Source organism: Ptiloglossa arizonensis, chromosome 4 (assembly GCF_051014685.1).
Source record: "Ptiloglossa arizonensis isolate GNS036 chromosome 4, iyPtiAriz1_principal, whole genome shotgun sequence".
Classification (NCBI taxonomy): Eukaryota; Metazoa; Arthropoda; class Insecta; order Hymenoptera; family Colletidae; genus Ptiloglossa; species Ptiloglossa arizonensis.
Window position 1 is genome coordinate 15246783 of NC_135051.1, and position 17066 is coordinate 15263848.

Below are 17066 nucleotides of genomic sequence, written 5' to 3' on the forward strand. Positions count from 1 at the left end.
GGTGCAAGTTCTGAAATAAATTTGTTTCTTTTATTGCTTTCTTTGTTTTGGAGATGTTGACAAATTGGAAATCGACGTGGCTGAAATTTAATTTATAAAGACAGTATCATAAAATGTAAAAAGAAATTATATTGTTCGTTCATAATTCTTTACTATCATTCTGCAGTTTAGATTTTTATCACGGATTAATGTAGGTACACACAATGTGTAATACAATCGCTTGTTTGGTTAAATAAGCAAAGTTTGCTTATATCTCGATGGTTCTTTGAATCGATATTAAATTATACGTAGTCAATTGGTTCTGTAACAATCGTTTCACATCAGTGGTTGGAAGTTGGATTAAACAAACTCTACAATTTATTTTATGAATAGAAGTAAGTTTCAGTAGCACAAGATTTAAAATAGAATTCTTTTTAATCTTAGTGTTCAGTCATAATTATTACGAAAAGAAGTAATACGACTCTCGAGCGAATATAGGGAACATTATCCTATTTATAGTTAATTCTTATTTATTCGTAGATTGAAATTCGTAAGGGTTTACTTTATATGAAAACTTCCCAGATTACGGTGTTGTATGGAGGATATTTGCAAAATTATGGTGTTACAAGCTTTAATATCTCACACATTTAAGAGGCAAATGAGAAAAGGTATATAAGAGACCCGGAACCTATGAGGCGAGGAAACTTTTGCTTAATTTTAAATTAAAATTAAAGTATTACAAGCTTCGTGGAACTCCAATCTCCTTGAAAAATTATGTAATGCGGAAACTAATTAAGTTACTCTCCTCTACCATTTTTTCTTACAATATTACAAACAAACAAAGTTTCAATGGGATATCATTATACTTCGCATTATACCGAACATTTTTTTCGTAAATTCTCATAGACTTTCGTGAAAGGTATTATTAAAAAATGTTATTTTAAATATTTTATCAGTTAAATTAAATTAAATCGTCAATACTTACAATTTATTTTCATAATCTCTAGGAATAAAAATGTTGCCCCGTTTTGCATTGATATTTCGATTTTTCGCCAAGTTTAACATTTGGTTAAAGACGAAGGAATGTTAAATACGGTATTAAAAATTTACGCGATACGAGTGGTACTGCGCATTGAATATTCTATTTCAAACGCTCGAGCGGGACAATTCAAAAACTATAACAACAAAACGCTAGGTTGCACCAATTGTAACTGCACTTGTGCATTTTTAATTCGTTATCGTTAGCATGACTGCGTCGTAACGTCTACCGGTCGTCGTTTTGTCTTGCGACGCTTCGTTTCATTAAAAGATAAAACCTCGCATCGTTGTCCTCCCAGAGCCAAATACCCAACATAAACGGAGCATAAATGTTCGAAGTTCATAATACCTGCTTTAATGGAATAGAGAAATTATTTCGAAGCAGTGTTCGAACATATAAAATACAAAGTCTTTGAAAAAGATAAAAATTAATACGAAATACCTCATTTCTTCACCTGTATTACCTACTATTTTTATTGTATATTTTCGAGTGCATAAAATCCATTTCTTTTACATAATACATAAACGGAGCATAAATGTTCGAAGTTCATAATACCTGCTTTAATGGAATAGAGAAATTATTTCGAAGCAGTGTTCGAACATATAAAACACAAAGTCTTTGAAAAAGATAAAAATTAATACGAAATACCTCATTTCTTTTCCTGTATTACCTACTATTTTTATTGTATATTTTCGAGTGCATAAAATCCATTTCTTTTCGTCTTTTTTTAAACGTAGTCTATAACAATTTACGAAATGATGCAATACGAAATATATGGTGCGATACTTATTAACAAACTAACATTCAGTTCCATCGTTGGCGGTAAATTTTATATTTTTTAAGTACTTGTATTTGAAAATAAAATTAAAAGAAATGTCGGTCGCTAAAATGGAAATTCGCTTCATAAACATATTTATATTACCTTTAAACGTGAACTTAAAATTACAATTGTAAACGCTTCAGAGAAATGATAAGGGCAAAAAAAAAAACAATAGTATTAAAATAGGAGAGAAATTAAAAAGTATAGATACAGTAAAAAGAAATAGAAATTTTAATCTCGCATCAGTATTTCAAATGAGAGATGATAAAAATAGAACCTACCTTGTAAAAGCCAAAAGTAAAAAACCACCGGAGACAATCATTTACATTTCAGATAACACAAAATTCTTTGCTATATCTAAACAAATTATTCTCGTTTAACATGTAAATCGTAGTCAAGTTTTTCACAACGAAGACGAAAGCGTAAACCAAATATATGCTTTAATTATTCAGTGTACGTAAGTGACCTGAAATTTGTTTTTCTTTGTCGTACATAACTCTCTTTCTTTTAACATATAGTGATAATTCCTCATATGTCACGTTTATGTTCAACACGAATAATTTCTTTCTGTTTTTGTACAAGAGATTACATACTCAATCTTATGTATCCAAACTCGTGATTTGAATTACTTACCAAATCTTACGTATTCTTACTCCAAAACTTATGATTTAGATTACTTACTCGATCTTATACATTTAGATTACTTCCTTGCTTTTATGTAACAAAAGATTACACACTCAAACTCGTGTATCCAAATTCGTGTTTTAAATTACTTACCAAATCTTACGTATTCTTACTCCAAAACTTATGACTTAGATTACTTACTCGATCTTATGTATTTAAATTACTTCCTCGCTCTTATGTACCAAAAGATTACATACTCAAACTCGTGTATCCAAATTCGTGATTTAAATTACTTACCAAATCTTACGTATTCTTACTCCAAAACTTATGATTTAGATTACTTACTCGATCTTATGTATTTAAATTACTTCCTCGCTCTTATGTACCAAAGGATTACATACTCAAACTCGTGTATCCAAATTCGTGATTTAAATTACTTACGTATTCTTATTCCAAAACTTCTGATTTAGATTCTTCACTCGATCTTACGTATTCCGAAGAGAGAGCCGAGTGCAAGTTCGATCGAAAACTTAAAACCTTATACGCGATCGGAGAAAATTGTTTTCCCGCCTCGCTTAATAAACTTCCCTCCGTCTCGGGTTCGTCTGTTCCTGCAGCAAGTTCCGCGGCCGTTTCGTTAAAAAATGAAAATATCCAAGCAGAAATTCCGAGCGTAACAGCGCGGTGCCGGTCATTGCGACGCGATGAAATATTCATGGCGGGCAACTTGCTCGCAAACTTGCGCGTCGAAAAAGCGACGCGAGGCCAAGGAGAGCCGCGTGCGCCTCGCGCGAGAACTCGTAATAAAGAAACGAACGAAACGATAAACTGGTTGCAATAACGACGCGTAAAGTAAAAGTACGACGCAAAAGGTTAACGGCAGCCATCGTTCTCCGGATATCGCTCCGTAAGTAGCTTTAAGGGTGTAGCGACGTAAACTGGCGTAATATGCAAATAGAAATCGCCGTGGGCTTCCTTTCGCACCAATTACTTGCCGCGAGGTTTGCCGGAGATTGCGGAAACGGTATTATTATGCGTTCGAGTCTGGAACCATCTCCAAACTTACCGAGACAATGCTGAAAACCGACGAGTAAACGAGATTGATATTAGTAAGAATTGAACGAGGAACTCGCTATTCTGCCCATGCAAAAATAGAAAAATAGTTTGTATTGTAAATAATTTAATTTAAAAGAGGGTGGTTTGTTTTGCGTATCCAGAGGATTCAAGATCAAGAAAAAAAATTATTATTTAATTTGAACGACGAACTCACTATATTCTGTCCATGCAAAAATAGAAAATAGTTTGTAGTGTAAATAATTTAATTTTCTACAAGGGGCTGGATTGTTTTGCGTAACTAAGGGAGCTCAAAATCGAGAAAGAAGATTATTATTTAATTTGAATGTTTCAACTCGAAGGAGGGTTTACTCGAAATTTCTTCTCGAGACAATATTGAAAATTAACAAATAAATGGGATTGATATTATTAAGAATTGAACGACGAACTCGCTATTTTGCCCATGCAAAAATAGAAAAATAGTTTGTATTGTAAATAATTTAATTTAAAAGCGGGTGGATTGTTTTGCGTACTCAGAGGATTCAAGATCAAGAAAAAAGATTATTATTTAATTTGAAAGTTTCAACTCGAAGGAGGGTTTACTCGAAATTTCCTCTCGAGACAATATTGACAATTAACAAATAAAGAATTGAATGACGAACTCGCTATTTTACCCATGCAAAAATAGAAAAATAGTTGTTAGTGTAAATAATTTAATTTTCTGCAAGGGGGTAGATTGTTTTACGTACTTAAGGGAGCTCAAAATCAAGAAAAAAGATTATTATTCAATTTAAATGTTTCAATTCGGAGGAAGATCCTCTTCCTTATAGAAATAGAAAACAATTTGTTTCGTGGATAATTTAGTTTTCAGTGAGATTATGGATTATTTCGCGTACTTAAGGGGACCAAAACTAAAAAAAAATTGTTACTTAATTTTAAAGCATTGATTTGGAAGAAGGTTTAGTAGTTTGTCTTATTTCAATCGATCGTAAGTAATATTTTCTTGGTATCCTTATCGATAATAAGTAATTTTCTCGTAGAGAAAAAAAGTAATGTCATTTCAATAAATTCTTATGTTTCTTGCTAAATGAACTTCCTTAATTGATGAAGATAACTGTGAAAAGCAACAAAGTTCGATATTAATACAGAAAACTCGGAAGGTTTCATAAAAAAAAACACACACAAATTAGTAGATAAATTATTCTTGCCTTTGAACATGCTATACACTATAATGAATCTCTTCCTGGCCGTTTATACGTCGAGCTTTTTAATTAGTTGCGTATTTAAGGCCAATAACGACCAAACTAGCTCTGGAGATTTATTGACACGCAATGGGGGATGTTTATAGCGCGGTTATTGAAATATTAATATTTAAACAGCTTTTACCGTTTATTAAACAGTTGCTCGCAACACTTTTGTGCCGGAAGTTATTTGTATACATATATTTACGCACAACAGTGCAGAGATCATTGCATTATTAAACAATACCGTACTCAGTTGATTATTCGGTATTTGTAATTATAATTAAAGCAAAAACAATTGTTCACGAGCGCAGGTGAAAAGGGAAAGCATAAATTTCTCTTTGGAGAATGAAAGTGATAGTGTTTTTATTTTCTAATAATTCTCGTTTTTATCCTGAATATTTTCGTTAAAAAATATTGCCTCAATTCTTGCTCCAAATATTCTTTAAGCTTTTAATACTCTTTATATAGATTTTGACAATTTTTTAGGGTTTCTTTAAACAGTTTACAATGTTATTAGCATTTCAATATTAATATTAATCCTTTCTATACTTTGTCGAAATTCTTCTGTAAAACTCCATATATTTTGTGGAATCGGATTATATAAATTAAAGTCAGTGCAAGTTATGAATTTTTAATGTCTTTTGAAAACAACATTTTACAATACTCTATTTACTTCTTATACAAATAAATGAAGCATTACAATTAAGGTTCAACAGCGACAAACTCACATAATTTCTTTCTTTTCAGTGGAAAATGTTCAAACAGCTTAACATATTTCTTTTATATTTATAAGATATTGGGACTGAATTTCGTTATGCAAACAATTAAATACAATCTGAGTAACTAAAGTTTAATACACTTGTTAAAATACCGTACAAATTTGATAGTTTTCTAATATTTGCAAAATAAAATTAATTAATAGTACACTCAGTAATATACAAATACTCGTATACATCGATTACATACTCCATTAATGTTCGCGACTTTAACATTGTTCAAAATTCCGAGACCGAGTCTAATATTTCCTAACGTAATAAAAACAAAATTACCTTCCCTGAAATGCGACAAAACCTGGTAACTGAGCATCGAAAGTTCGCAAAATGGCCACCAACGAACACACAGAATACTGCCAACAAAATTCAATTGTACGTTCGGGTAAATATTTACATTAATCAATATCATTTGTATACTTTCCATTGACAGTGACGGTATAATGCCACAAATTCGTGTAATTTCCGACACTGTGCGTTCGAAATTAGCCAAGTGTTTGCATTCTAATTGCGCGGATTTCTTTCAAACAAACGAAAAGAAGAAAAAACCAAAATGTACCGCTCGGTGTATTTCGAGTCGCAGTGAACGTGAATTGAAAGGGACCGTGGCACGATAAAGAGAAATATCACGAGGGAAAAAGTGAAATATTAAAATACGCGCGTGCATTTGTCAAGAAAATTTAAATGGCGGCGCGGTCCTGCTCTTTCCCTGCGTTACGTTTCTTTCTACCTTTCGCGATACGGTACGCAAAATAAAGAACCAGTTCGATACCGTACCCGAAGAAAGGAGCGGCATGTACGTAGTTTTTTCGAACAATGCCGGAAGTTTCATTTTGCGCGAGTACCGCGCAGATTTTCGACCTATTGCCAAACCTCCAGGGAAATTCAGCTCCCGTCGTTCTCCCGTAGGATATTATTGTTTGTTTAACTATACGGACATCGGCCGGATAATCGATACTTTTCGCCGGATGGACGAAGAATCGTGCTTCGTCGGTAAAAAAAAAGAAAAAGTTAGACGTTATTTATACGGAATTGTTTGCCCAAGTGCTGAGAAACCGATTGAGCGAGTTCAGCGCTTTTCGAGCCGCTGTTGACGCAACGATACGTCTTTTTCTGCGTAAATACTACGGAATAACGATTGTTGCTCGTATTTATGCGTAATGTTTACATACGGGGGTGAACTTGCGCTTCAACTACTCGAAGGTAAAATAAATAACGTCCATTTCGGTGTAAACTTGACAACATCATCTCTTAATAGCATCTTCTTACGAAAATGGAGCTTTGTTTGTTTGTTAATTTTTTATTTGTTATTGTTCTGTTAGGTTTTAACATTTTCGCAAGGATATTCCTTCTCGAAAATGTTTCCAAGAAACACAGTTTTATTTTACTATGTAAGAATGCTACCGACCATTTGGAACCGAGTGACGTATTTACAAGTTTCTTTTAAACAATATTTCGTTAAAGTTTCTCCCCCAAAATATCGATAGATTCAGTGTAGACAGAAATGAAACATCATTTTGCATTTGATAGTGAAAAAATAATAGACAAACGCTAAACGGCAAATTTTTAATTATAAATTCATACCTAGCATCCATTTTGACCTGTGCATTAATAAAAAAAAGTAAAAAGAAGCTGGTACATTAATAATAAAAAAACTAAAACAAAGAAGCGAGAAGTATTCAATCGCAAATTTTGCGACGAATTATAGACAACCTAGAGGTCTCTGAAAAGACCTTTTTGTAAAGAAAAGGTTACAAATTTTTGTAACAAAATTATTGAAATCGATAGAAGGAAATACAATTCAATAACAATGAGATCGACCGACGTTACTTGCCACATCTTAACCCTACTGCGCCACAATCGCCACAATTTCAACGATCATCTCCCCCAGAACGTAATTCCAATCGTTTCTCCTAAAACTTCAAAATCACCTGTCCCAGATCCTTCGAGAACCCACCTTGGGTCGAAAAGAAAACTGAGAGGAACGATCGCACCACGAACTCGGTACTGTAGTATCGGATTTTCCGCGTCCGCTTAGGCCTGCTTCGAGCGTAGGCCTAAACAAGATAACGCGCGCGGTCGAACTCGAGTTAAAGTAAACATTTGGTGCCGATCGGTCCGCTAGCTTTCCTGGAAGGCACGAGTATCCTTTACAGGGGGTCTTGCTCTTGCGCGACGACCGAGCGTGAAAATGCATGGGGATGAAAGGGAATACATGTGGTTCGGAGAAAGTGAAGAGTGTTTGGGAAAGACGAACGATTAGGATGGCCGAACGTGACCGAATGTCTCAAGTGAGAGAGACCGAGGATTGGAATGAAGGAGAATGAATGGGAATGACTATACAGAGCGCGGGAAGAACGTTAAGGGACGCAGTATGACAAAGTATAACGCCAGTATGACACAGTATGACAAAGTATAACGCCAGTATGACACAGTATGACAAAGTATGACGACGGGAGTATGCCCGAAGAGTGTGTCGCGGACAGTATGCCTGAAAAGACGATAAGACGAGACAATTAAAAACGTACCAAGCGAAACTAACCACCGACACTACATCTAACACTATTATCACTGTAATTGATAATAAATAAACATATATCCATAAACCACGCACGAGTACAATAGTTATTTGGGGGCTCGTACGGGGATCGATCACTCAAAGATCTCTTCTCAAGTGATTTGAAGAGAGACAAACAACAGTACTGTAAAATCCGCGTACCAAATATTACGAAACTTCGTCTGCGTAAATAATCGAAGAATCCGCGCAGGCAGCCACCCCCCTCTGGTGTCTATTCCGTGGTGTCGCGCGGGAACTTCCTGTTCCGCGATAAATCCCGCAAGATCGGAGTTTCCGACTTCAGAATTTCAGTTTGGAGCGCGTCGTGTGATTACACTGGGATCCGCGGTCGGTTACAGTGTTCCGTCCTCGAATTTAAACAACCCCCCTCCGTGCCCTCTACCCTACCTGCTACTGAAATAATACTCTGTCTGTCGTGGTTTCCGTCGAAGGTTTTGATGGATCCAGCCCGTAGCTTCCGGCGTTACGGACTGGCGACTGTTTCGCTCGATATCATCCAGCTCACGTTAGTTAATGGCGAAACACCGTGTACCAACAGTCAAGGGGAGAGTGGAGAGTAACGTTGGCGAAAAATCTTAACGAAGACTCACCGCTTTGATCGTTACGACTCGACCGTGAACGAAGTGACGGCTCTATATTTGAAAGTGTACGTTAGAAAGGAATAAGGAAGTGGGGAGAGCGTTTTTCATCCCGGGTCTGCTAGGGGACTCGTCAGTAAGGTATCCTAGAGGCCCTGCCTTATACGACGGGACATTGGAAGATCGGTACGGGATCGTATATATACTAATCGGAGCAGGTACGGGAGCTTGCGGGAAATGGTTGGTGATGAGTTTCCCTCTGGTGGCAAGCGTGGGTAGCGCCGCCACAGAAGTATTATTATGGTGGTGTTATGTCCCCTGTGCCCCGGTTCGTGGCTCGAAAACGTCGATCCACTCGGAGCTTTCGTCGAAAGTTCAATAGGACGTTTAGCAGAAGGCACGGCTGCATCCGACAAATTGCGTCCCCCTTCAATTGTACAAATAGCCGGGGTATTATACAGTCGCTAAGGAGCAGTTGATTTATTAGGTCGCGCTGCTTCTGACTGTTTTTCAGCTACCTACCCCTTCCACCTTTTCTTCGTCGGGGCTGTATTGTCCCGTAAAGAGGATTTGCTCCCGGTAGTAACACTCCCCCCCTCCTTCCTCTCACTCTACCTCACTCCGCTCCTCCGTTTGCAAACGGCTGAAGAGAGTTTATTGGATTCCGCTGGATTCGCGGAGACAGGTTCGGAACCCCGAGACCCGGAGACGCGACAGGCGAGAATTGTTTATTCTTCGCGAGTTCAAATCGGATGGTTGCGCGCGATTGCACGGTTGTTTTCTTTTTTAGGGGGAGGGCAAAGATCGTACAGTATATATCTTTAAAGATTATCCATAAGAGTAAGTTGAATCGAAGGAAAAGTAAGGAGGGAAAGAATCAATTTTTCGAGTCGATACACATCGTATCGATACTGATCGTTTATGCAGAGTCGTTGAAAAATCGAGGTAATGTGATTTTATTTTATTTAGTTTGTGTACCGGATAACACTTTAGTGCGCAAGAAATAATAATTTGGAAGTTTGCTTGGAAATCGACTGGAAAATTTGCTAGAAAAATATGAAATATTGGTGTACAAATATCGATCTTTTGGAAAAATTGATTCGAGATCGGGATTATATGTTGATCTTGTTTATACGTACGGTCGGATTTTTTCACGTGTGCTAGGATGTGAAATAAACAACGTTGAAAATTGTTTTTTGAATTAAAAGGAGGAAGTATGTCTTTTCTTTTTAGTTGAATCGATTTTGTATGGAAAGAATCGATTGAGTATCGAGTCGATCTACTGGTATATAAAAATAGATCTTTGGTAAAATTAGTTGCAATGAAAATATACCGTACAATTGGAGTTCAAGGAGATTTCTCGTTTCACTCGTGTGTGAACTATATAGGTACCTTCTTGTCAAAATAAAATAAGATGCTTTAAATAGTAAAGAATAATTTAGTTTCCTAAACTTCGAAAAATATATTGCTTGTGTTGAATTTTAAAAACTTTATTCGGTTCGTTCTTACTTGGAATGTAAGTGAATTAGTAAATAAATTAATTTTAATATTTCTAACTCATTTATTACGTGAACTATATTTTGTAAATATACCACCGAAAAATTTTAAATCAATGTCTAACGTCTTTATAGAAATTTGCGATAATTGATACGTTATTCTTTATTTTTACGTTGCATCGAAAAGTATTTGCAACTATGTTGTTTCTTTTTCGCCTCAAAAGTGTTATTCAATAAATGCACAAGAACTAACTCACTGTAAAATTATTAAAAAGTTTCCTCACACCGTAAGGGGAAAAGTTTTCTTGTTAACAATATAACTGAACTGTAATTATTTTTTACTCGCCCATTCTCCATAATTTAGTGAACTACCGCGTTAAATTTTGTAAAAATTAATGCAAACTTCGTAAAGTGTATGCAAAACCTACGGGAATTTTTAAGGAAGTACGTAGAAAAAATTTAAACAGCCAAATAAGTTTTTAAAATTACTCTCGTATTTTTAAATTTCATAATTTAATTACCTTTTCATTATTGCGAGTGTAATGTTAAAAAAGCATTCCATGTTGAAATCAATCAAAGGAACAGTATTAAAGGTAACGAGAAATAAAAAGATTGAGTTACCAGACAACAATTAAACTCGTATAACATTCTGATGTTTCCCTCCAATTTAGTATTATATGCTATAATAATGCACACATAAGTTTTTAGCCACCAAATACTAAAAAGAAAATTCACAAAAGTAAATCATTTACTACGTTACTAGAAAGTACTGAATTTTTATAAATGTTGAACAATGCTTTTCCTTCGATTCAACTTACTCTTATGTTTAATGTTTAAAGACATATAGTCTGTGATCAAATTATTACTAACATTTTGAAATTACTACTTATTCGAAGCTTAGTCAAGAATAAAATTCAAAAATGCTCTTAAAACAATACTTTGGTTTCTTAAAAATGTATTATTATATTCATGACAATATTTTACAACTATTTTGAAGCTTCTATAATTAAAAGAAATATATAAATACAACGATTGCATTTACTTTACACTTTCATTTAAATACAACCAAGAATACCGTACAAATAATACTTTCTCTTATAAATATTGTTTTTAAATCTTTCGTATCGATAAAAGAATACTACTCTCGTTACTGCATACTAGGAAAAACAATCCTCTTTTTTCTTCCAACCGGATACTCGATCAACCGGCACCCCCGGTTGGCCTTTTTATTATCGGCTAATAAGTAGTCGATCGATTAATTAAGTTGATTACATTGTTTATGCGTAGCAGTAAAAACGAACGATCGTAAATCTCCTTGAAAAACGCCCCGAATTTTAACCGGATGCAGTTTTAACGATCTGGGTAAATAATGTTCCCCTCCCTCGTGAGGGGTTAATTCGCGATTGCCTGAAATCGATAAAAGATATAAATCTTGGCTAATATGTAATTACTATGTTAATGCGTACGTTAATAATCGTGTAACCGGATTTATCTTTCAATTAGACCTGTTCATCCACCGTACGATTTAAATGTGAACAAAAATACGCGAGATTGTTCTATGCTCCGTATCTATACTTAATTATTACATCGCTGCCGTTATTGTTATCGATACTGTTATTGCCTCTGATAATTCTATAGCTGCGATTACAACCGTTGCGGAACGTTTATTTTCGACGCGTTCGATTTTATTTTTATTCTCCACAATTTCTCACTTTAGGATATTTTTTTATCGTTAGATAATTCATTCGTACAATCTACATTATTGTTCTCTCTTTCGCTCTTCTAGTTTTATTACTATATACTTTCTACCAATTATTTTTATATAATTATTGTACAGTTGATTTTCACTCACAGATACATCATAATAAATAAGTATATAATTCTAATCGTTCTCTACATTTGATAACGTTAAACTCACTAACACTAATCACTCTTGAAAATCGCCACAGATGTTATAGAACCAACTGATTATATTTTACTTCCAAATATTTTTTATCATTATATAATTAAATTCCCACACACTGACTCGTACAATCTATATTATTCTTCTTTCTTTCACTTTTCTATTTTCAGTATTCCATACTTTCTACTTTCCTATTTTTATTCAATTATTCTATAATTAATTTTCACTCATAGATATATCTTCTAGTAAACTCACCAACACAAATCACACTTGAAAATTGCAATAGGTGTTACAAAATCAGCTGACGAAGTAATCTTAACATTCTTCTCAAAATGATCATTTTGGAGGTTATGGATGACAAATGGTTTTCAGCAACGATCGCAATCGAGTTCCATTCCCTCGCTGTGTATAGGCATACTTATACCACTATATACCATTGTGAGGGATCAAGATACGCGCGTTGAAACGTCAAAGTAATGAAAGTGTTTTTTTTCCCGCCCTTTTCACAGGTCGAATTCGTTGCGGAGGGAGTGAAAATGGAACTGATCGAGGCGGCCAAAAGCCGAGTTGCAGGCGCGGCCGCTTGGGGCAAAATAGAGTTCCACTGTCAAGAGCCAAGAGCCTCGGACCCAATCACTTTCACCACAAGGGACTCTCATCTCGTGAGTATACTCGCTATATTATTCCATTATGAAAAATAGGAAACCTCTTCAAACGACGCGAACAGCCCGTGGCCCTCGTCGAACTTGACATCTGTTTGATCGCGAGAACTTTAAGGATATTACTTCGTACCTCCCCTTTGACAGCATTAATAGGCTAGGCACATATTTTAACCCTTTGTGCTCGAGCCCTTATTAATTCGCATACAAAGAAGGGGAGTGTTCTATTGAATCCGTCAATACGGTCGACAGTATCGTCTTTCGTAACGAACGATATTAGTTAACAATAATTAGGTACAGAGGGTGATTAAACGTTAAGTTACGGTATTACAATTTCAGATATCACGAAATAGAGGATTTTAGGCACAGTTTTATAAATGCAGTAAAGGATCGGTTAACGTAAACGTTAGTTAACCAAATATTAATTATACGGGAAGTTGGTTATTGGGAGAAGGAACGAATCAAACACCCTGTATTTATAGCGCAAACAAATCTCGTTTAAAATTGTTTATACCTCGAAATTAATTTGTACGTCATCCGTAAACAATATTGATTTCCACTGCACTTCGGTTGCACTTTTTGCTCGTGTGCTCGGATTCGATTACTTAAATATTAATGTATACAGTTGTTGGAATGGTGTCGATTGTCTCGATGTTGGGGTAAACAGAATTTTGTTTCTAGATTGGAAATAGTTAATTGTAGTGGTAAATTATAGTTAAAAATGTGTTATAGTGCAAAATGCGTTGTTCTGGGAAGAATTGTATCGCTTTCAAATTTGAAAACATTTACGTTTTGTCATTTTCATTCTGGACGAGTGTCGATAGTTGCGTACATTTTCTTTGAAAATTTTTTTTACACTCTCGGTATAATCTTCTTTCGTGACAACGTTACAACGTTTGCTTTCCTGGTTGGATTATACGAAAGACCGATCACTACGAACGATTTATCGCTCTATTATTTCTGACAACCAACGTTTTACTGTCTTCGCGAGCCGTGTTGAGCTAGATTTTCTCTTGTAACAACATTGCATCGAGCACGAAGGGTTAACGAATTCTCCAATAACAAAATGCAAATTATGAATGAACTGTCAAAAGATTCTCTGTTTACGTACGGTCTCGTTATATTTGAAGTGTATAAACTCCAATTGCAAGAATAACACGAGGAAGGAATAATTGTCACAGCCTATGATTAACATCGTAAATAGCTTAGATATTTAATTCACTAATGAACGACAGAAAACTTCAAAAAATTTTTAAGGACAATTCGAGATTTACACGCGAGCCAAAGAAATCTTACAAGATGTGTAGTCGAATACTTTCACGCTAGAGGCAGATCAAATTTAATTGGCTGTTCAAGGTCACTTACCCAATTGTGAATCATATTGGAGGTAGTTTGATTTTTGTTCATTTTAATACGTTTCGATTTTTAAGTCAAGAGATACAATGTTCATCGAATAAAACTGTACGATAAGGTTGGCCACTCAGTGGCCTTGAACGGCCAATTCATTTTGTTTCAACAGTAGTGCAAAAATTTTTACAGAATCGTACTTTTACTATGCAAAACGTCATTTTTAATTTATTGTCAGTCGTTTTAAAAATAGCTAACAATTCACCGATCAATGACGATGAAGTAAGTTTCACAAATTTCGGTTCAATCTCTATTAACAGTGTTGTCTCTATGCCACAGTGTTTCTCAAATATTTCGGCGAAATTCCTCCATTGTAACTATTGTTGCCACGTAACAGTCGAAAGAGCTTTGCAGAACATTTGAAGATTGTAGAATTCTGAAGTTTGGAATATTTGGCATTTTAACAACTTTTAAATTTAAAATAAAGCGATCCCATTACGAAATTCCAATGTTTGGGGAAACTTTGGGGAGTATCTGGAGAATTCAAAGTTTCCAGATTTGAGAAATTTCACATTTAAAAACAGTTCACTTCCAACGCAATAACATCGATCTAAAAAAACTTTAAAAATACAAAAAGTAGAAGTTTTAAAACTACAAAGAATGGAAATTTTAAAAATACAAAATTGTAAAACTTTCTAATCGGTATGGATCGGATGAAGTTTTCCCAATAAGAATGAGTCCAAACGCAGCCTCATTAGGATTATTTTCCATCATCTATTCTTCTTAAAATTTTCAAAAATTTCAAAAATATCATCCAATTAAAAATAGTCCAAACATGGTCGTGTTTGGAATCGTTTCATTCGGGAGAACCTCACCGATTGGTTGGTAATACTGTCACGAAAATGTACCCAAAAATAGAATAATTATAATTCTTATTAATGAAATTCGATTTCATTCTCTTTCTCTCTCGCTCTCTCTCTCTTGAAATCTTGAAACTAAATAAACATACCGATGAAACGATTACGTTACTTGAATCCGGTGTAAAAATTGTAATTCTTATTAGTGAAATTCGATTTCATTCTCTTTCTCTCCCTCTCTTGAAATCCTGACACCAAACAAACATACCGATGAAACGATTTCGTTACTTGAATCCGGTGTAAAAATTGTAATTCTTATTAGTGAAATTCGATTTCATTTTCTATCTCCCTCTCTCTCTCTCTCTCTCTCTCTCTCTCTCTCTCTCTCTCTTGAAATCCAGATACCGAACAAACCTACCAATGAAACGATTTCGTTACTTGAATCCGGTGTAAAAATTGTTACTTGAAAGCGGGACTTACCGAATTACCGTCTCTTTCAAAGTAAAATCCATTCTCTTTAAATCCACTCCCCAGGCTGTGTTAACTTTCGTGAGGTGCCCGTTCACAGCGAAGTTCCGAGAATTTCAGGGAAAATGTTTGAGAAACGCTGAACCGGGCCACGCAACCAGTGGCGAACCGCGCTTTTAGGAGGCACCGAAACGTCGTCGTTACCATTGCAAATCCTTGTTACCCTGTCTATCCTCGCGCAAAGGTGGGCACGGGGGAGGGTCCAAAGAGCACAGAGCGCGAACTAGAATAGCCAGGTTGCTAGGCGGGCGGATATATGTCCCCTCAAAGCACATTTCGCAGTCCTCTTGTCAGCCCTTGTTTACGAGCGTGACCGTTCGTGGATTATGGTCACCATCGGCACACTTTATACGACTGGCGGGTTGCCGAATGGTGCGTCCGGTATCGACTTTCCTAGTGTCATTGCGCGATGATGATCCCGTCCAATTCCTCGGTGGTCAGTGGCAAAGCAATGAACCCGCCCAGTGGTTCTCAACCGTGTTTCAACGCGTTTGACCACGAACGGTGTTCGGTAATTAAGAAATCACTCGTACAACTATACACGTAACAATTGTACAGTATTCTGAGCTGGTTTCTCGCGATGACGATATTCTGGTTCGATATTCGAGTTCATTGGGCGAGTTTGTCGCTTGGCCTCTGGGCTCTTTAGTAAGCTTTGAGAGAGGTTCAGATAAACTTCAAAATTATAAAGAGGAAGTTTGACAAAGTTTGGAGTACTTTGTGTAGATCATCTGGTGGGAGGGTTGAATTTTAACCGGGGTTTTCTTTTTTTTTTGTTAGTATGAAGATTGTTGAGTGTATTCAAAATATTTGAGGAAGAAATGACTTGTTTCGAAAGAATTGATATGATTTGCGACACGTTTTTACGAAGAGTGTTGTAAGAAAATTTTGGGACGATCAAGAGTTTTATTACCACTTGACAAACCAATTTTGTTAAAGTATTTGGATAATATATTCAAACGAATATTTCTCTTGTTTGGTCAATTAAAAGTCATACTCGAATATAGTTTATAGTAAAATACATCCAATAAAATAGAAGAGAGAATTTTTTAATAAGACGAATATCTTTGCATCGGTAAATACCGTTTAAATTAGTTTAATCGCTATTTTAAAAAGAAATTGGAGTTAAGAAACGTTTTACGGTAATTGGAATTCGGAAAAATCCGATAAAATTGTTTGGTATTCCGGAGGAAAAAATTTCATGGGAAATATTTAGCATGGTTCGGTAATAATTAAGAGCCGATTAATGATTGCAATTAAAATGTCTCGATGCAGTAAAATTTTTGTTTCAATGCACATAGGGCTACGTGTACAAATTAATTTGAATATATATCCAATGTGAATACTGAAACAAGTAAGTGAATTTCAGTTAACGTAATTGCGAAATGTTGATTCCTCTGTATCGATGTAAACCACGTTATTCAATTACTTTCTAGTGATCGCTGAACTGAATACATTAAACTCTAAAAATTGCAAATAATTGTTCTAAAATACTGCTTTCGTTACTACGATTTACCAGTAGTGAACAACAACAAACACGAAAATTTCAAAATTTGTAATAAGAGGTAAAACATAATAAGACTAATTTACC

The 17066-nt window shown here is 35.3% G+C and overlaps 1 protein-coding gene across 3 annotated transcripts in view; it reads left to right on the forward strand.

Moving 5' to 3' along the window:
* The window catches only part of Nrx-1 (neurexin 1), a 674791-nt gene that overhangs the window by 389333 nt on the left and 268392 nt on the right, over positions 1–17066 (forward strand). For all 3 annotated transcript variants that reach the window (XM_076310652.1, XM_076310653.1, XM_076310654.1), the window contains exon 8: positions 12594–12746. In XM_076310652.1, coding sequence (XP_076166767.1) covers positions 12594–12746 — 153 coding nt within the window. The remainder of the gene's footprint in view (positions 1–12593; positions 12747–17066) is intronic.